Below are 21086 nucleotides of genomic sequence, written 5' to 3'. Positions count from 1 at the left end.
GGTACTGTATGTACATGAGGAGACATAAGGTGCATAAGGTACAGTATGTACATGAGGAGACATAAGGTGCATAAGGTACAGTATGTACATGAGGAGACATAAGGTGCATAAGGTACAGTATGTACATGAGGAGACATAAGGTGCATAAGGTACAGTATGTACATGAGGTTAGACATAAGGTGCATAAGGTACAGTATGTACATGAGGAGACATAAGGTGCATAAGGTACAGTATGTACATGAGGAGACATAAGGTGCATAAGGTACATGAGGTTAGACATAAGGTGCATAAGGTACAGTATGTACATGAGGTTAGACATAAGGTGCATAAGGTACATGAGGTTAGACATAAGGTGCATAAGGTACAGTATGTACATGAGGAGACATAAGGTGCATAAGCAGCAGCTATATACCATATATGATTATGTGCAATAATACAGACTGTCGTCTTTCTGGAAACAGATGATGTAACATCTTATCTTTAATCTGATTGGCTGATTCTTCTGAACTAAAGAACGAGTCCTCCTTCATTCTCTTTCAGACTCCAGAACTTCTCTTTCAGTAAACATCTGTTTATTCTGATCTGTTTATTCTCATCTGTTTATTCTCATCTGTTTATTCTCATCTGTTTATTCTGATCTGTTTATTCTGATCTGTTTATTCTCATCTGTTTATTCTGATCTGTTTATTCTCATCTGTTTATTCTCATCTGTTTATTCTCATCTGTTTATTCTCATCTGTTTATTCTCATCTATTGAATTCAGTTCAGTTTTGATCAGTGATGATGAAGATTACAGCCATCCTCCTCATCCTCTCCTCTGTACTTCATGTCAAAGCGATCCCAGGGAGTAAGTACATTATATTTATGTTATTATATAATATATACATTTATATCTACTGTTATTATATAAAACCAAATATGAACAATGCACAATACAAACAAATGACATGCGCACGCACGCACGCACGCACGCACTCACACACACATACACACACACACGCACGCACACACACACACACACACACACACACACACACACACACACACACACACACACACACACACACACACACACTCCTTTTACTACCTGTCAGGCCCACTGACAGGCGGGGCTAAAGGGGCCTCAGGCGGGGGGGCCCCGCCGGCAGAGACATCGCAAACTTCTTCACATATTAATTTATATTTGTGTGGTGGTGGACTGGTGGAAATGCACGCTGCGTGCGTCGCGACGTGACTGTGTGTGTGTGTGCGCTGCTGCGCATCTGATCAGAGAGAGAGAGAGAGAGAGAGAAGGGGGTTGCCGGGTCAAATCTATGAAAAAAGCAAAAATTTGCGCTTACAGGATTGATTGATTGATTGAATATTTTAAAAGGTCCGTCCAAAAAAGTCCTTGTGGTCTTGTTTCCATTGAGGTCCTTGGTATTCAATTCATAAACATGTAATATTCATAGACCGGCTTGCTTATTGCTCTCACAGAATATGGCAACACTAGAAGTTACAAGTCACGGGGAGAAAAGTAAACAAAACATTGTGTGGATTTATGATGAGACAGAAAACAGCATGTTTTCAACTAGAAATGATGCATTTAGGAGATGTTTGGACGTTGGAGGGACAGCTATTGTGAGTGCAGAATGTTTAATGTGCAGAAGTGGCTGCAGTGCCTATGAGTAAAAGTGCAACAGTATAAAATGGACTCGTAATCTCGTATCAAAAGTAAAAGTACTCATTATGCAGAATGTCCCAATTCATGTTTTCAAATGTATAAAAACCTTTTGAAAATAGCAGATCTGCAAGCTCTGTGAGCTTGTAGATCTCTGTGAGCTGTAGATCTCAGCCCTATATAGGCTACATTTCGGCCATTTGAAAATAGCCCTGTAAAAGTACTCACAAGGACTGGAGTACTTTTACTTTTGGTACTCAAAGTACATTTTTATACCAATACTTTTGTACCTTTACTGAAATTCATTTTTAATTGACTTTTACTTGTAAGGGAGTATTTCTACATTGCATTATTCATACTTTTACTTAAGTAAAAAAGTGAATACTTTTTCCACCACTGGTTATGAACAGAACTGACTATATATTGGCTTGAGGCTAAAGTGGCCAACGTGAAATCGCGCAAAGACACCCGACTTAATGTTTTGAGGTCAAAAATTATAATAAATTAATTCAAAAACCGAGAAAACCCCGAAAATAATAAGAAGAAATTAATAAATAACTGAATTAAAACCGAAAAAAAAAATCGCGCGAGGACGCGCCCCATGCACGCGCGCGCAAGCATGGGGGGGGCCCACTTTCGAAAAACTTGTCCCCCCACCCAAGAATCCTGTCATCGGCCCTGCTACCTGTATATACAATATTGAATCAGTGTGAATAAAACGTTTGACAGGAAGCTACTTTTAATATCCAACCTTTCACTTCATATAAGAACCAAACATGATTGTTTAACATGATGATTATGTGTTATTGTCACTGTGAAGAAGTTTGTTGTTTAACGTCATCTTTGTTTTATTTCCAGTGTTCCATGAGCAGATTACAGTCTTTAGCTGTTCAGACACAGTTAAAGACTCATATAAAGAGTGGATGATAGGACTGGATGGTGAAGTGTTGGTGTACGCAGACTTCAACAAAGGGAAGGCGGTGGAGCCTCAGCCTCCGTTTGTAGATCATATCACCTTCACAGGAGCTTATGAAAGAGCTTGGGGTGATCAGGCGCTCTGCAAAGCCCAGCTGGACACCGTTCGCACTGCCTTGAAGAAACCACCAGTGAAAGGTACATGAATACTATTAACCAGTGGTGTAAAGTAACTAAGTACATTTACTTAAGTACTGTACTTAAGTACAATGTTGAGGTATTTGTACTTTACTTGAGTATTTCCAATGTCCAATACTTTTACTTCTACTCCACTACATCTGAGAGGCAAATATTGTACTTTTACTCCACTACAATTATTTGAAAACTTTAGTTACTTTTCAGATATAAATTATTATATTATAAAACACACATGAACCACTTTAGTGCTATTTTATAACTACTGTAGGCTATTTGAAAATAGCAGATCTACAAGCTCACAACGCGTCGCATCGCGACGTGTTGTGAGCTTGTAGATCTGCTATTTTCAAACATTTTAGTACTTTTAATTTTGGTACTTTAAGTACATTTTGATGCCAATACTTTTGTACTTTTACTCAAGTAAATTTTGAATTCCGGACTTTTACTTGTAACAGAGTACTTCAACATTGCAGTATTGATACTTTTACTTAAGTAAAACATTTGAGTACTTTTTCCACCACTGCTATTAACACAATAGTTATTAACTAAAACGGTTGAACACACACACACACACACACACACACACACACACACACACACACACACACACACACACACACACACACACACACACATACACCTTTACTTATTTATTTGGATTTTCAATATAAAGACATGAATTATGTCAAAATCCAAGATAATACGATTATACAACAGTTACCATCAAAGTAAAACATATCAGAATGTATTCATATTGTGAGGCATTTTGCTCTCAAAATAACAACCTTTTTGCAAGTGTTATCTCTGTTATCCTGGAAATACATGATGGGGTCTGACTGACAGACAGACAGACAGACAGACAGACAGACAGACAGACAGACAGACACTTTAGCTTAAGTAAAACATTTGAGTACTTCTTCCACCACTGAAGGATGGTAGAGTGTGTTGTTAATGTTGTTTTATGGTCGGTTAATTAATTAATTAATTAATTAATACAAAACATTTGCGCATGAGTCGCGCACGCATGTGGTCCGCAACACAGGTGGGGGCGAGGGGGGGGGGGGGGGGGGTACAGTTTATGCCCGGTCAACATTAGAATCCAGCAGCTGGACGGACAGACAGACAGACAGACAGACAGACAGACGGACGGACGGGCGGACGGGGTCAGACAGACAGACAGACAGACAGACAGACAGACAGACAGACAGACAGACAGACAGACAGACAGACGGACAGACGGGCGGACGGGGTCACACAGACAGACAGACAGACAGACAGACAGACAGACAAGTCCTTGTTAACTCAGCCGCACTAGACAACTAGACACATATAGAGAAACAAAACCTAAAACATTTTAATGCCAGATTTCACATCCTGAACCTATTGTAGACTTTATGTAGAGACATATTTGGCTGATGGGGGGCAGTTAGCCTAGTGTTGATATTATACAGATGAATAAAACTGAACATTAATGACATTTTTCATTGTCGACTACTTCCAGATGGATATGTGTACTATGGGGCTGCCCGCTGTGTGTTTAACTCCAGTGAGCTGAAGGACATACAGTTCATATACTCAATGAATTTCGATGGTGATGAGATCCTCAGGTGGGACAGTAGAGTAGGTCAGTGGGTTGGATACACTGAGTTTGGTGTGAAGAACGCAGAGCTCAGCAATAAAGATCCTGGAGCACTGGCTTTGATGAGAGCAAACCGAGAGGGATTCTGCAAACACAACATTGAGATCGACTACTCCTCTGTTCTGAACAAGAGAGGTGAGCTGATCTCAGAGCAGCACTCAACACTCATCACCTCATAAACTATAACATGAAATCACATGATTCTATTCAGAGATGATTAATGGTGTTAATATTGATCATATCATAATTTTTATTACATATTTCTTTATCTGCTGAGAAACATTTCAGATCCTCTTGATTTATACTTTAACAGGCTGTCACACAGTGGAAATAGCAGATCTACAAGCTCACAACATGTGGTGTCACCATTGTACAGTAGTATAAATGAAACATAGATCTATAGGCTATGAGCGTTTTCACCTACATATAATGACCTGCCTAAAACAAAGACACCAGGATTGATGTTTTTAAATTATCGTTAAAAAGAACCATGCAGGCTAAAACACACCTCTATACACTTCATTTCACCACCTGATTTTATATTTTAATTATTGTCTTAACTAGTTTGTTTTGTATGTTTTTAATCACAATATTTTACAGGATTATGTGTATTGTTTTGTTTGTTTATTAAGCAATATCTTTTTCATACAATGATATTGCTTGGTTTATTGTTGTTTATGTAAAGCACTGTGTAACTGTGAATTATTTAATATGTTTAGATTATATTATATAAATGCATTCTACGTTGTAGAAAACTGTAGACTATTGTAGAATCTACAGTACTCTGGTGCCATCTGGTGGCCAAACACTGACATTTACAGTTACAATTTACAATGTAGGCATTTATCAGACGCTCTTAATCCAGAGTGATTTACAGTAAGCAAGGAAAACATGAGGTAATACATCAAATGCATAGAAATAGTAATCTAGGATCATATGTAAACCAATAACCTATCATCAGTCTAAACAGTATAATATCAAACAAATAAATAATATGTACATTGAAACTATCCAAATTATAGGACGCCAGGTTGAACCTGGCATCTGTCTACATAATATGCTATCTAAATGATCTAAATTACATTTTAACCTTTGAATAAGACTGCAAGGTCGTCAAGGCTAGGTCAAGAAGAGAGAAGAGTCTAGGACATGAGGAGCGTTGTCCAGGGTGTTTTAGAGAAGGGAGAAGAGTCTAGGACATGAGGAGCGTTGTCCATGGTGTTTTAGAGAAGGGAGAAGAGTCTGGGACGTGTGGAGCGTTGTCCAGGGTGTTTTAGAGAAGGGAGAAGAGTCTAGGACGTGTGGAGCGTTGTCCAGGGTGTTTTAGAGAAGGGAGAAGAGTCTAGGACGTGTGGAGCGTTGTTCAGGGTGTTTTAGAGAAGAGAGAAGAGTCTAGGACGTGTGGAGCGTTGTCCAGGGTGTTTAAGAGAAAGGAGAAGAGTCTAGGACGTGTGGAGCGTTGTTCAGGGTGTTTTAGAGAAGGGAGAAGAGTCTAGAGTCTATGCCAGTCTGAAGCTTGCTCCTATGCTTGCTCTATGTATTACTGGTTTCCTTAACCATGGTATCTTACCAGATTCCATGTTAGCGGTACTACTTGTGCCAGTTATTAAGGACAAAGCTGGGAAAATAAATAGCATTGATAATTACAGACCCATTGCTTTAGCTAGTATACTCTCCAAAGTATTGGAGAAAATCCTGTTGGACAGACTGGATAGGTATATTACCACAGCTGACAACCAGTTTGGATTTAAAAGGAAACATGGCACTGATATGTGTATTTTTGCTTTAAAGGACATTATTGCAAAATATAGAAGCCAGAATTCCACCATGTTTCTGTGTTTTATTGATGCTTCTAGGGCATTTGACCGGTTGAATCATTTCAAGTTATTTGACAAAATGTGCCAAAGAGGGGTACCCAAGTACATTATAAGGATACTAGCCTTTTGGTATGCACATCAGACTATGCAGGTGAAGTGGGGAAATACTGTGTCCGAACATTTCTATGTTGGTAATGGTGTTAAGCAAGGGGGGATTTTATCTCCTCTATTATTTAATTTATACATGGATGGGCTGTCTAGGAAACTGAACCAGTGTAAAACTGGATGTGTCATAGGTGACTCTGTAGTCAACCACCTTATGTATGCAGATGATTTAATTATCTTTTCCCCGTACAGTGCAGGCTTACAACAGCTTCTCAGGGTTTGCTCCCAGTTTGGCATTGATTTTAATATTAAATATAATGCCAAGAAGAGTAGCATCATGATTGTGCGAAGTAAAGATGATAAAAAGGCAGTATTTCCTAATTTTATTCTCAGTAGCAACATACTACTTGTGTGCAGTGAGATTAAGTACCTAGGACACTGTATATCCGATGATCTCTCTGATGACAAAGACATCCATAGACAAAGATGCAAATTGTATGCCCAGGCAAACATACTAATGCGGAAATTTCACAAATGCTCTGTACATGTCAAGGTATCACTCTTTAAAGCATTCTGTACACCATTGTATACGGCTCACTTATGGAGTAACTACAAAGCTAGCAGCATGCGAAAACTAAAAGTAGCATATAATGATGCTCTACGGTTGCTGGTGAGGGTACCAAGATGGCACAGTGCCAGCCAGCTGTTTGTAAACCTGGGGGTACCTACCTGTCAAGCCCTGTTAAGAAATTTAATGTACAAATTCATATGTCGTCTTGAAAAGTCTGACAATCATGTTATTAAGATTTTAATTAACCCTGTCAAAAGTTCTACTCGGTACTCTTCCACGATATGGAGACATTGGCGTAACAGCCTCTACGGACTTTGAAAAGCTGTAGTTGGACTGTTTTTATGTGTTTTTTTTATTTCTTTTTATTATTTTATTGCTTTTACTGTGTGATTGTCATGTTTTGCTATATGGACCCTGAGTCTGAAATAAAGATTGAATTGAATTGAATCTAGGACGTTTGGAGCGTTGTTCAGGGTGTTTTAGAGAAGGGAGAAGAGTCTGGGACATGAGGAGCGTTGTTCAGGGTGTTTTAGAGAAGAGAGAAGAGTCTAGGTCAGGACGTGTGGAGCGTTGTCCAGGGTGTTTTAGAGAAGGGAGAAGAGTCTAGGACGTTTGGAGCGTTGTTCAGGGTGTTTTAGAGAAGGGAGAAGAGTCTGGGACATGAGGAGCGTTGTTCAGGGTGTTTTAGAGAAGAGAGAAGAGTCTAGGACATGAGGAGCGTTGTCCAGGGTGTTTTAGGGAAAGGAGAAGAGTCTAGGACAGGGGTGGAGAGGTTGTATAGGGTTGGATCAGGTATATGGAGGTGTTATACCTTTGGTTGGTTTGTAGGCCAACATCAGTGTTTTGTACTCTGTGAGGGCAGCAACTGGAGGGTCAATGGAGGGAGAGGAGAACGGGGGAGAGCTGGGAAATGTGAACATTTTGGCTAGTTGAAGAACAAGTGTGTTTCAGCTTTCTGGATCATTTGGATGATATACAATTATTAATGATAATAACATGTTCCTACTTCCTATGACGGTTATATAATAATAATAATAATAATAATAATAATAATAATAATAATAATAATAATAATAATAATAATAATAATAATAATAATAATAATAATAATAATCTTATTTATCCAGTGGAGCCCAAAGTGAGTCTGAAGTCAGAGACTCCCCCTCGTCGTGGTGAACACACTCACATGCTGAGGTGCAGCAGCTACGACTTCTATCCTAAAGTGATCCTGGTGACCTGGTGGATAGGTCGAGAACCTTTGACCTCTGGTCTCTCCTCTACTGACGAGCTGTCTGATGGAGACTGGTACTACCAGTACCACTCCTACCTGGAGTACACACCCAGGTACACACCTAACAGACACCTATACATAGAAATACACACCTAATAGACACCTATACATATATTCTTTAAAAAATAAAACAAGTGTTACTCACTTGCTGAAAATTGCCCATTAATTGGTAGGCTAATATTAAGTCACACACACACACACACACACACACACACACACACACACACACACACACACACACGCACGATTCCTCCCGAGTCCCGTGTTTATCACAAGTCTACTCCAGACACAACTACGCAGCAAGCTCGTCGTCGTGCAAGCATGACGAATGCACACAGAGACCCGCAAGCGAGTGTTCTATACATGAATACACACACAGGAATACGCTATAACGTGCATATCTCGTTGCCAAGTTTCTTCTGCCTCTTGCCTTCCTATTTTTTCTGCAATGGGGAGGGAATAGTGGAATACACAATAAACACTAGAGCGGAGGAGAGCCCAGCGGGGCATTCACGCTCCTACACAAAAATAGTCAAACCTTTTTTTTTTCTCCAAAAAACTAAATAATAGCAAAGATCAACGGATCAATGTGTTGAAGCGCGACGCGTTTCAGTGTGTAGATCGGCTATTTTCACAATCTGTCCTAATGTTAGTGCTAATTAACAGCTGCTCACTCACTGCCAGACCGGGCGGGGAGGAGGGGCCGCTTCAGCTCTGAGCAGATCCACATGGACACACATTCAACTTGAGGACGCACGCACGTCATGATTATTTATTTTAGGTGGAGAAAATATCAGTAGAAGCTTATCTTATTGCCTATAACGGTCTAGTGATATGGTGCCTAATTGTAGTTGTGTTTTTAATCTTACATTTAAATATAATAGTTCATCGTTTAGTTATTATGATGAGCGGCATGGCTCATTTTGGGTGCCCCCTCGGCACCGTGGTGCCCCCTCTGCACCGTTGTGTCCCCCCCCCCCCTGCACCGTGGTGCAGAGGGGGCACCTGTGCGTAGGTACTGATCATCCTCATCAGATAGAAAACATGCTGTGCTTTTTGAAGAGGATCATCAGCAGAAAAATGTGTGTGTGTGTGTGTGTGTGTGTGTGTGTGTGTGTGTGTGTGTGTGTGTGTGTGTGTGTGTGTGTGTGTGTGTGTGTGTGTGTGTGTGTGTGTGTGTGTGTGTGTGTGTGTGTGTGTGTGTGTGTGTGTGTGTGTGTGTGTGTGTCACAGATCAGGAGAGAAGATCACATGCATGGTGGAACATCCCAGCCTGACCGCGCCTATCAAGATGGACTGGGGTCAGTTACTGCATTCTACTATATTCTACTGTATTCTACTGCATTCTACTATATTTTACTGTAATCTACTGTATTCTACTGTAATCTACTGTAATGTGTTACACTGCACTCTGTTTTAAGGGTTCAAAGATTCTTCTCTTTTTGTACCTGAAGGTACATTTGTTTTGCAGAAAGGAAACACAGCAATCCAATTAAAAACAAGACACAATAATAATACAGACACCAGAAATAAAAATCAATACAAATACATTAAAACATCCTAAAAAAGTAACCATTCTAATAAGAAGGTCATGACAGGAGCCTCACCTACTGAGAGCTTAAGTGTCTTGTCTAGATCAGGTACATCATCTTTGTTTACTAATGGCTGCAGGTATAAAGACATTTATAGAATTTATAATATAATATAATATAATATCATATCATATCATATCATATCATATCATATCATATCATATCATATCATTGATATAATATAATATAATATAATATAATATAATTAATATAATATTTGTATTGTCAGATGACTCCATGCCAGAGTCAGTGAAGAACAAGGTGGCCATGGGAGCATCAGGTCTGGTTCTGGGTCTGGTCTTGTTCCTGTCTGGATTCATCTACTACCAGTGGAAGAAACAAGGTGATTAGCATGTTTAATTAACATGTTTCATTAATTAATCTACTACCAGTGGAAGAAATGAGGTCAGATCAACAGAGGATCACATGACATGTGGAACCCTTACATAAATGCAAACAAACAAACAAATAAACACATAATGTAAAGCCACAACCTGAACTGGTTCATATTGGTTTAGAACCTTAACTAGTTTAGACCAGTTTAGACGACCTAGTTAGAGGTCAAAGTGTGTTCTATGTTGTCACATTTAGTCTTAAATAAGAGTCAAATGTTCACATTAGTTCTGATATAACATGTGACCCTGATGACTGAACCCTAATGTTGTTGTGTTATTGTGTTGTGTGTACATTTATGCATTTTATGGAGAAATACACACAATACAGTACATAGGATTTATTTGTGTGTCTGTTTTAACTGTCTCTCTTCTTGTTCTATCAGGTCGTATTCTGGTGCCGACAGCCAATGACGATCTTTAGACTCCTCCCACACGCCCAGGTTCACTTCCTCTTTCTTTTTACTAAACCTTTTTAAATATACATTCATACAGTTTTAGTGTATAAAAGTGTATAAAACTAGAAAACATACACAAAACAACTATCCTGGTAAACCATCCCGGTCGCGTGAATTCACATTATCATGTGTCTTCTGCTTAATTTCTTATAATAATGAATCAATCAAATGTAATAATCAAATGATTTGTTGTATCAGACAACACTGATGTCAATGTGGTCAGATGGGGGGGGGTGCTCTTGGTGAACTGTGTAGTTTGGACCATTCATCATCAATCAAATATAAACATGTTTTACATGACGCAGGAGTTTAGATCCCATAGCCTGAGAGGACGTTCAGGTGACTCAGTTATGAAGTGAAGAGACAACACAATGCAGCCAAACTCTGAACCAATCATTTGAACACAGCATTTCAGTGAACTGTACCAATGATTCAGTACATTGAACACAACATTTCAGTGAACTGAACCCAATGATTCAGTTCATTGAAAACACTGATCATTCCATCACTAGCAGGATCAAAGACAGAACCTTGTGGTCCAAAGGAGAGTGTTCTACCAACTGAGCTGCCCTTCCTACTAAGATACACTATTGACAAAGTATTGGTCAAATGTTGTTTGAATGGACTGAGTTGTTTCTACTTTGATGGTTACTGTAGTTGCAGGGAAGGTGGTGGGAGGTTAGGTTTTTAAGTAGTTTAGGCCTACTAATAACTTGTTCATGATCTATTAACTATTAATAGCATAGTTTTATGAATAATTGTTAAAGCATTAACCATTAACACACATTTAACAAGTTATGAATAACACATTAACTAATCATTTGGGAATGATTCATTTAATTTTATAAGGGAAGGTTATTCTAAAGTGTTAACATGTTCACACAGTTAATACATTCTGATTCTTATTGGTTTATTGTCTTTTCACAGAACACCTGGGTGTGTTTTCAGAGAAGCAGAGAGTCATCGCTGCCCCCTGGTGGAGAGAGGAGTAAATACATGTGTGTCCATTCAGCTTTTAAATACTAATAACAGCAGCAAAATGATGACATCATCCACCTTTTTCACAAATGTGTCCTTTACACAATTAAAAACGCTAATTAGCTAGCCAAGGCTAACGAGAATTAGTGTGCAGACTCTGTCTTTTCCCGGTGTTTCGACCGGTTGAACCTGTTCATTTATTATGTAATCATTTATAATGTGTGATAATGAATGTGTTAAGATCATTATGACATCACTGTTTCCCTGTGATGGGTGGACCTGGACCCTATAGGCTGGTCCGGGGTTATGGGTGGACCTAGACCTTCTAGGGTGATCTGGGGTGATGGGTCCACCCAAATTAGACAACGGTGGGCCACCACAGTCTATGAAATGAATGTGAAACACTGATGACATGTGTTACGGCCCTGTGTGGCCTCATATTGTGTTTTTTAACCCTCTGAGTGTTCTCAGTGCCCCGTTTGGTAACTGGAGGGTGGAGTGGAGATTGGAGGAGTGGCGTGGTGTCTGGAGACACACCTGGGCTTCATCCTCAATCAGCCCAGCCAGCATAAAAGCCTGGGAGAAGCTCCTTTTCAGTCCTGTTTACCCTCAGTCACCTCCATGTGCTGAACCCTTTCTGTTAGTTGGTGTTTACTACTGTAGGTCTATATAGGCTGTGTGCCATACCTTTTTCTGTTTAGTGCGTAAAGGTAACTTTAATACTGTGTGTTTAAAGTACAGACACTTATTAGATAGGAAACTTCACTTCACTTTCGGCTAGATTTGGTCTAGATATAGACCGAATCTAGACCAGCTAATTTAGGTCTTTAAAAAAACCGGACGTCTAAAAAACGACTATGGCTCACTGGGTAACTTTAATACTGTGTGTGTTTAAAGTACAGACACTTATTAGATCGGAAACTTCACTTCACTATGTTCCAAACCTTCACCTGAGTGTACTAGAGAAGGGAAGCTTGGTAGGGGTGTGCCGCCATTTGTTTTGTTCCCCGTTTTGAGCCGGTTTTGTTTAGTTAGGGAGCCTAGACTAGTGGTTCTCAAACTTTTTCATGGCAAGCTTGTAGATCTGCTATTTTTGAATAACCAAAGTATAAAAGGTTGAAGTGATTTAAAATGATTGTGATGCTATATTAACACATTTTGCTGGGGACCCCCTGGAACCCCTCCAAGGACCCCTGGGGGTCCCCGGACCCCACTTTGAGAACCGACGGCCTAGACTGTAACCCTTGTTTTGGTGTAGTTTTTCAGGTAGGGTTGGAGTAGTTTGGCTTTGGCCACCCTGAAGTTTTGTGCTTTCACTAATCTGTTTAATAATCCATTGTAAATTTAAGTTTGATCCTATTAATAAATTGTAAACTCTTTCCGTTCCTCTGGCTTGTGATATTTTTTACCTCTTTATATATATATTTACCTCTTTATAGCCTCTAGACCTTACAAGGTCGTAACACTACTGTTCATTTATATCTTATATGTCAAGTAGGGGTCGGTATCTGTCTCTCTATCTGTACATCTGTTTCCTGTACATTGTCAATGTCTTTCTCAGATTTTTTATCAGTTACTGTGCTTAGGTAGTGTGCACACAGTATACCGTCTGTTTAGGGCCAAATATGTTTCTACTTTGTGTTGTGATTGTGTAAGTTCATTCCAATAAGTGACGTATTTATCTTTTTCTTTAGTTATAATGTGGTTAGGTCTAATCTTCAGTTATAATGTGGTTAGGTCTAATCTTTAGTTATAATGTGGTTAGGTCTAATCTTTAGTTATAATGTGGTTAGGTCTAATCTTTAGTTATAATGTGGTTAGGTCTAATCTTTAGTTATAATGTGGTTAGGTCTAATCTTTATTTATAATGTGGTTAGGTCTATCTCTAGTTATAATGTGGTTAGGTCTAATCTTTAGTTATAATGTGGTCAGATCTAATCTTTAGTTATAATGTGGTTAGGTCTAATCTTTAGTTATAATGTGGTCAGATCTAATCTTTAGTTATAATGTGGTTAGGTCTAATCATCTGAGTGATAGTGAAGCTGCACTGAGGCTGGCTGTGGTTTGTGATGTCAGAAGGTGAAAGGTCAGCTAGTTTTAGGACCAGTTGACTGAGGCTCCTTTCTATGTTCAACTCTTGGCAGGCAAGGGCTTTATAATGGTAACAGGCGGGGTCACTCTTTTTAATATGGCTCCAGAATTTAATAGATATTTTTTGTATATTAAGAAGTAAAGGATATTGGCCTAATTCAGCCCTGCATGCAGAGTTTGTGCTTTTTCTTTATACCAGGATAATAGTTTTGCAGAACTCTGCGTGCAGGATCTCAACTGGATTTTTGTCCAATTTTGACCAATCACTTTCTAATAAAGGGCCCCATACCTCACTGCCATACAGTGCTATGGATTCTATAACCGAATTAAATATTTTGAGCCATGTCCTGATCGGAAATTGGATTTGAACTGAACACTTGATGGCATAGAAAGCCCTTTTTGCCTTCTCTTTGAGTTCCTTCACAGCTGAACAGAAGTTTCCTTTGGAAGCCAAATACGTATAGAAGTTTGTTTGTTCTATTTGGCTCCCACCGAGTTTGAATGTTGAGTAATTTCTCTGTAACCGTGATAATTTTTGGAAGGTCAACATTTTGGTCTTCTTCATATTCACTGTCAGGGCCCAGGTCTGACAGTACTGATGAAGAATGTCCAAGCTTTGCTGAAGACCTTCTCTAGTAGGATACAGTATGACCTGATCACCTGCACAAAACAGCCTTGCTTCACCCCTCTGCCTTGTGGGAAGAAGTCTGTATGTTCATCTCCAATTTTGACAGGCAATTTCTTTTTATTTTCATATATGTGTAACCGGGTGGAGTTAATGTTGTCTTATAGATACACACGGAGATAGACGGGAACGCCCAGGAACGCCCCATTCGATTTTAGCTTGGGGGAAAACGGAACGATCTGCCTCATAGAGTTACATCATACACGATCGTTTGGATCACTTTCAGAGCTATTTAATGGACGATAGAAACATTGTCAGCCAAGAAAAATCCATCAGAAGGACAGCTGGAACACAATCGTCCACTCGCCCTCGGAAAAGTTGACTTATTATTAAGATATATGTGACTAAAAAGACCAAACATTGCCAATCTATGAGCTCACAGCGCGTCGGAACGCGACGCGTTGTAACTGTGAGCTAGATTGTCAATGTTTGGTTTATGTTCCCCCCAGAATACGTAAGCTGGGGTTCATGTGGTTTATCAGATTATCCTTATATCTTATTGCATGAGTCAAGTTTCAGCACAAGCACCACTGAGATCGGAGATCTGTTTCCCTCTTTACATCTCCGTCTGAATAGCAAAACACTCGCCCCAAAACACAGTCGCCCTGGGGCAAACCTGCGAGGATTCACCTGGTATTCCTAAACGTAACCTCAGTAAAACTATGCCTAAACATAACCTTATTCCTAAACTGAACCTCAGTAAAACTATGCCTAACCCTGATTTCAAACCTTATCCTCTGTAAAACAAATACAAAAATACAAGAACCGCTGGTCGGTGAGAAAAATAGGGGCGAGCGTGTTTTGGGACGACTCTTCTGTTTACCTCTCGTCTCCCTCTTTGTTACAAAACATGTTTACATATGCACAGTGTTTAATCGCCTGGTAGAGACACTATTACAAGATATGATCAATTAAACTTACCCTAATATCAAAACCCAACAGCCATTAAGTCATCAATAATGTTTATAGGGAATTTGAAGTACAGTTTAGAGACGGAACGGCACGTACCGACGCCATTATCATTTGGCGAAGTGCGCCATTTAATATCATGCAGGATTTACACACTGCTTTAGCTCCGTGTTCATTGCCAGATTAACAATTGTGTTTTCTGTAGGTTTTAAACGAGGATAGCCGGGTTTGGCTTGTTTTGTGTGTAAATCGCTGCATGTTGAACTGCGTTTCCAAACTGTAATGGCGTCGATGTCTCCTGTACTTGGAATTCACTAAAACGTGTTATAAACATCATTGATGAATGAATGGCTTTTGCTTTTTGATAATATGATAAGTTGAATTGATCATATCTATAGAAAATGTAATAGTGTCTCTTACCAGGCGATTAAAGCAGATAACCTCGGGCCATTGTGTTGTGTTGGATCCTCTGTCCAGTCAGGACAACATTCCAATCGGACTCTTGTTTAATTTGCTAATCTAGCGTTCCTTGTCGAGTGGCAACAAGGTTCTGTGCCTGTGATCTGGCAAGCCATGACTCCTGCTTTTTAAATTGGTATACTTTTACAGCATATGCGTTTGAAAACCCCACATCCTTCGGTCTATACCAGCTGGGGGAAATCTGTGTTTTCCCCCAAGCCGACTCCACCCCCCTAGGTACGACCCACTGATGACACTACGCCGTGTGGACGTATTCCCCCTGTGGTGTGTGTGTGTGTGTGTGTGTAGAGCTGAGGATGGATCATGATTGGTGAACCAATCCGACTGCTGTCCAATCATGGTCTGGTTGTCCTTTTAAAAGCAGGAAGTTGTCATTCAACAACAGATTTGTTTGCAGATTTTGCACAGGCGGGCAGAGTGTGACCCATGGTAAATGTAATAGTTCATTTATAGTTATTGCTACTTTTAAATGGGGCTAACAATGGAGTGTGTAGCTTGTGGGGCAGAATTCTGCCATTAAGGTGCGCTCCACTCTGCTCGCCCTGTGGTAAGGATGTTTTTATTATGTGCGCGTAATGTCAGGTTGTTTTGAAATGTGTGTCAATGTATTAAGCTATTTAATGCAGTCAGATTGTTTTGTGTACATGGTATGTAGTTGTATGTTTTAAACCCACTGTATTTATATAATGATGGTCCATTTGAACTCCTATTTGATGCCTTCTGTGAGCATAGTGAACTAATATGTGTGTGTGCTCTTTTGCAGTGAAACGACTAACCTATGAGTTAATTACTCCCTGTTTGTGTGCTGTGGCTTATCTGCTCTGGACAATGCTTGGGGAGATGTGTTCTATTGACCAGTTGTATTGCAGTGGCATAATCTTTTTTTAATAATTTAATGTGAATAAAATGTAAAACTTTTGCAGCGTCATGGTGTCATTGCTGAGCCTCCTACCCAGTTTTCAAAGCTCTGTTAAACGAACCTCCTTTTAATGTTGAGCCTTAATTGGCTTGTTGGTTTAAATCCAACTGGCGTAATCAGTAGTATTTATGATTTTAGTAACCCCTATTTTGGCCAGGGTGGTTACATATGGATTTAATTACCTCAAAGGACTTTTCCTCCTATACCACCTTCTATTCATTTAAAAAGTAAACCCTCATGTCAGACTGAGTCGAAAGCTTTCTGGAAATCGACAAAGCATGTATGAATCGTTCCTTTGTTTTGGTGTGTGTGTGTGTGTGTGTGTGTGTGTGTGTGTGTGTGTGTGTGTGTGTGTGTGTGTGTGTGTGTGTGTGTGTGTGTGTGTGTGTGTGTGTGTGTGTGTGTGTGTGTGTGTGTGTGTGTGTGTGTGTGTGTGTGTGTGTGTGTGTGTGTGTGTGTGTGTGTGTGTGTGTGTGTGTGTGTGTGTGTGGTGAACATTCAGCTGTTATATAATTTGGGAGGAATCCAATCTGACTTTTGCTTAAGACATTGTGCTCGGTGAGGAAATCTATAATTCTAGAATTTAAAATGCTGCCAGATAACTTACCTAACCCCAGGTTACTACTTATGTGAGCTAATGCCGACTGAGTCACATTTAACTTTGCCAATTTACTGGTTAAGTAATGACACCTTTGAACTTATTCACATTTGGTTTACAACAATAAAATATCAGTTGCACATTAAAGTGCGGGGTGCGTAATTGTTGTAAATACCAATGGAATAAAATGATTAACTTGCAGACTACGCCACTTAGGTTTGGATTAAAGGAGCCTAAGAACTCCTTGATTAACTCTCTTTTCTTTAACAGGCTTTTCACAGGTTCGAGATAACTAGGTAAGTATTTAGACTTTAGGAGAACAACACAACTTAAAACCCAGGAGGAAACTGAAGTCGACACAATGGATAAAAAGGGTGAACATACATTTATTTGATTTATCCCTGTTACAAGAGGCCTCTGTGCCTTTAAAACCAGAATACAAAATAAACAACAATCCTAAAATATAAACCCTAACCTCCTATGGCGCCGCTAAACTAAACTAAAATACATTCAATCCAAAAATGCAAAAATGGGGCGAAAGTAACAATGATAGCAGAGCGCAGATAAATAGCAAGAAGGCAACAATACTTTGCGTAAGTAAAGTGCAGGTGCTAGATAAAGTGCGTTGTAAATATCATTTATAATTAGGCCAGTTCAAGTGCAACACCGGGGGTTTCTGCGGCCAAAGCAATGTGCAAATTAATAGCAATAGTGCATCAAGTACTTATTCGAAAGTAAAGTGCAGGTGCTATTAAAATACAATAAATAACTAAGACAATATGTGTGCCAATACTGGGGGTTTCAAGTAGAGGGAAGCCAAGCCAGGATTCTTCAATGTTCGTCTGTTTCTTTATCTCCGTCTGAAATATAGAAGCAATAGGCCAGTTCATCTGTTTCCAGACAATATACCGTGGCTACTAGCAGTAGTGGCTACTAGCAGTAGTGGCTACTAGCAGTAGTGGCTATCACAGAACGAGTGTTGCATGGATGGAAACTTACTCCGAAGGCCGCGGATTGCGGCCTACTGTCGGAGTTGCGCGTTGCAACACTTTTAGACATCACTCTGATCAAGCTGGCCACGCCCGCCCGCCTGGGTCCCAGCGTGTCCCCCGTCTGCCTGCCCACGCTGTCTGACCAGTTACACAACGTCTTCACCCCCGGCATGACCTGCGTGACCTCCGGCTGGGGTCAGACCAGCTACGAAGGTATTTCCAACTTTCCAACTACTTTTACTTCTACTACATCTCGTAAAAAGCTTGGAAAGATGTAGTTTCTAGTTACTTTGTAGATTTAGATTATATTACAAAACATGCATTAACCCCTTCAGCCCTATATACATTTTGGCCATTTGAAAATAGCAGATCTACAAGCTCACAATGCGTCGCGATGCAACGCATTGTGAGCTTGTAGATCTGCTATTTTCAAAATACTTTTATACATTTGAAAACTTGAAATGGGACATTCTGCATAATGAGTACTTTTACTTTTGATACTTTAAGTACATTTTGAATGTTTTGTATCAATACTTTTACTCAAGAAAATGTTTAATTCTGGACTTTTACTTGTAACAGAGTATTGCTACTGTACATTGCAGTATCGATACTTTTACTTAAGTAAAACAATGTAGTACTTTTTATACCACTGGGTATAGGACCCCCCTCTCTACTCTCTCTGTGATGTCAATGGACACTGTCTGTCCTCCCGTTCTGTCCTACCAGAGCGGGGGGGACAATAGTCAATTGTTTTGACTATTATCTTCCACGTGGAGGAGAAATGAGTTGGGTAACAGGCTAGCTCTGGTCCATAGCGTCAGAAGGAGATCTCCTTAACGCTATGGTACTTTCCATCCTTTCCCCTCACACCCGCTGTAGCGCAGGCTGAGCAGCCTCTCATCTTTAGTCAAAATAAAAAATACACTTTTGCTACTCACCAAAACAAAGACGGTTTTATGGAGTTGAAAGCCTATTCTACTTAGTGGGAACACTCTGAGCCCCCCCCACCTCACGTCTAAAATACACCTTTTGTCCAGAAAAGTAAATATTTGTGCAAGATTATTCAAAATCTTCCCAACAGTTTCAATTTTTTTCCCCAAAATGTCAATAATAGCAGATGTACACTTTTGATTGTGTTGTGAGATTGTAGATCGGCTATTTTCACAATATTTATCTGTGGAACCGACTCAAACTAAATGCAATGCCTCAACTCCTACAACTACAAGTGCCCAGTTCAAATATGATTATTTTGGGGGGGGGGTCGCAGCCTGGAAAGGTTGAGAACCACTACTGTACTATTTAAACATTTTGCAAGTTGTATCAATAAAACAATAATCTCTGTCCGTCTGCCCCCCAAAAAATTGCAGATCTACAAGCTCATTGCACGGCATCGAGTGCCGCGCTATGAGCTTGTAGATCTGCTATTTTTGAAAAATCTTGAAAATTTGTGCATATCTTTGAATATATATATATATATATATATATATATATATATATATATATATATATATATATATATATATATATATATATATATTATTTTTTTTATTTTTTTTAAAGCAAATTTTTTTTACTGAAATCTTTGCTTCTGGGGGGTCCCTGGCACAAAACATTTTCAGACGGGGGTCCGCGGCCAAATGTATATCAATTTAGGGGTCCTTGGCATGAAAAAGGTTGAAACCCACTTTTGTTCAGTAACAGGTGTCTCTCCAGCTCTCTATTAAATAGAAGATAGCTACATTTTCAGGTTGGGATACTAATTGTATGTAATGCTAACTAAATGCCTCAACTCCTACAATGCCAAGTGCTTAAGTTGTCAGGGTGAGGGGTCCCCATTTCAAATGTCATTATCTTGGGGGTCACGTCTGAAAAGTTTGGGAATCTGTAGTGCCACATTTTCTTATTCTTCTCCTGCCCAGCAGGCGGCGCGCCTGCTCATTGGAGTCGGACGCAACTTCCTTGAAATGCCAGACAAGAAGAACAACAAATCAGGGTTGCCATGTCTGCTTATTATAAGTAAGGTTTCTTGTAAATATTGAAAGTTGCGGCGAGTTGCGTTTTTTTTGTGCCAGGGACCCCCGCACCAGATTTGTGTTGTTAAAATGTTTCAAAGATAATAACAGATCTAGCAGATCTACAAGCTCACAGTCACAACGTGTTGTGAGCTTGTAGATTGGCTCTTTTCAAATAGGCTAGATAGATCAAATAGGTTTAAAGTGCTCATGTGGCCTGCTTTTGGGCTTGTTTTCCTAGCCCTGGTTGCTTATTTCTCTCACAAAACCTGGCAACACTGCTCTAGTGCCACAATGCAGTAGTGAAAACAGCATGGTGTGTTGACTGACTGTTGTTGACACTTTAAAATACCATAGATTTATATCAAAGTCAAATGCAAAGAAAAGTAAAACGTGTCGTTTCTAAACAGTGTCGTCGTTAAGCAGCAGGAGGACGTTTGTTAGCAGCTCAACCACTGAAACACAGCAGGTATAAAGATCAACTCATTCAGGTTGTTTTGCATCTATGTTAGCCATGAGAGTTCCTGCTTTAGAGTGGTGTTCGATTTGTTTTACATTTACAACTCTCACATGTACATAAACGTTCACATTTCAAATATAAAGTGCTGACCCATGAGCCACGGATGTTACAAGTTGATCCGTTCCGCGATAAGTACCCGTATCTCCCGTATTGTTCAATAAAAAGCATTTTAATCCGATCGCCGGCCATTTTCTCCAAATTTTCTCCCATGCTTTCAACCATGCGACACTAACGGTTGGGAGGTGTATTGCACTCTGATGATCG

At 39.7% G+C, this 21086-nt stretch overlaps 2 protein-coding genes across 4 annotated transcripts in view; both read left to right on the top strand.

Annotated features, from left to right (window-relative positions):
• Positions 1–21086, top strand: part of LOC308104776 (H-2 class II histocompatibility antigen, E-S beta chain-like) — a 202072-nt gene that overhangs the window by 50150 nt on the left and 130836 nt on the right. The window lies entirely within an intron of this gene.
• Positions 550–11694, top strand: LOC308104985 (H-2 class II histocompatibility antigen, E-S beta chain-like). 2 transcript variants are annotated; one of them, XM_080455620.1, is made up of 9 exons: positions 550–560; positions 764–847; positions 2519–2773; positions 4275–4547; positions 8033–8249; positions 9430–9497; positions 10018–10131; positions 10567–10623; positions 11566–11694. In XM_080455620.1, exons 2-8 carry the CDS (start codon positions 781–783, stop codon positions 10602–10604), a joined length of 1032 nt encoding a protein of 343 aa, XP_080311746.1. In that variant the 5' UTR covers positions 550–560; positions 764–780; the 3' UTR covers positions 10605–10623; positions 11566–11694. The 2 variants fall into 2 exon arrangements, with proteins under 2 accessions (XP_080311746.1, XP_080311747.1); XM_080455621.1 differs by lacking the exons at positions 550–560; positions 764–847 and adding an exon at positions 1578–1620.

This window comes from Gymnoscopelus braueri (assembly GCF_963280865.1).
Source record: "Gymnoscopelus braueri genome assembly, chromosome: 1".
In the NCBI taxonomy this organism is placed as follows: domain Eukaryota; kingdom Metazoa; phylum Chordata; class Actinopteri; order Myctophiformes; family Myctophidae; genus Gymnoscopelus; species Gymnoscopelus braueri.
Note: the sequence above shows the minus strand (reverse complement) of the source record. Positions and strands in the feature narration are given on the sequence as shown.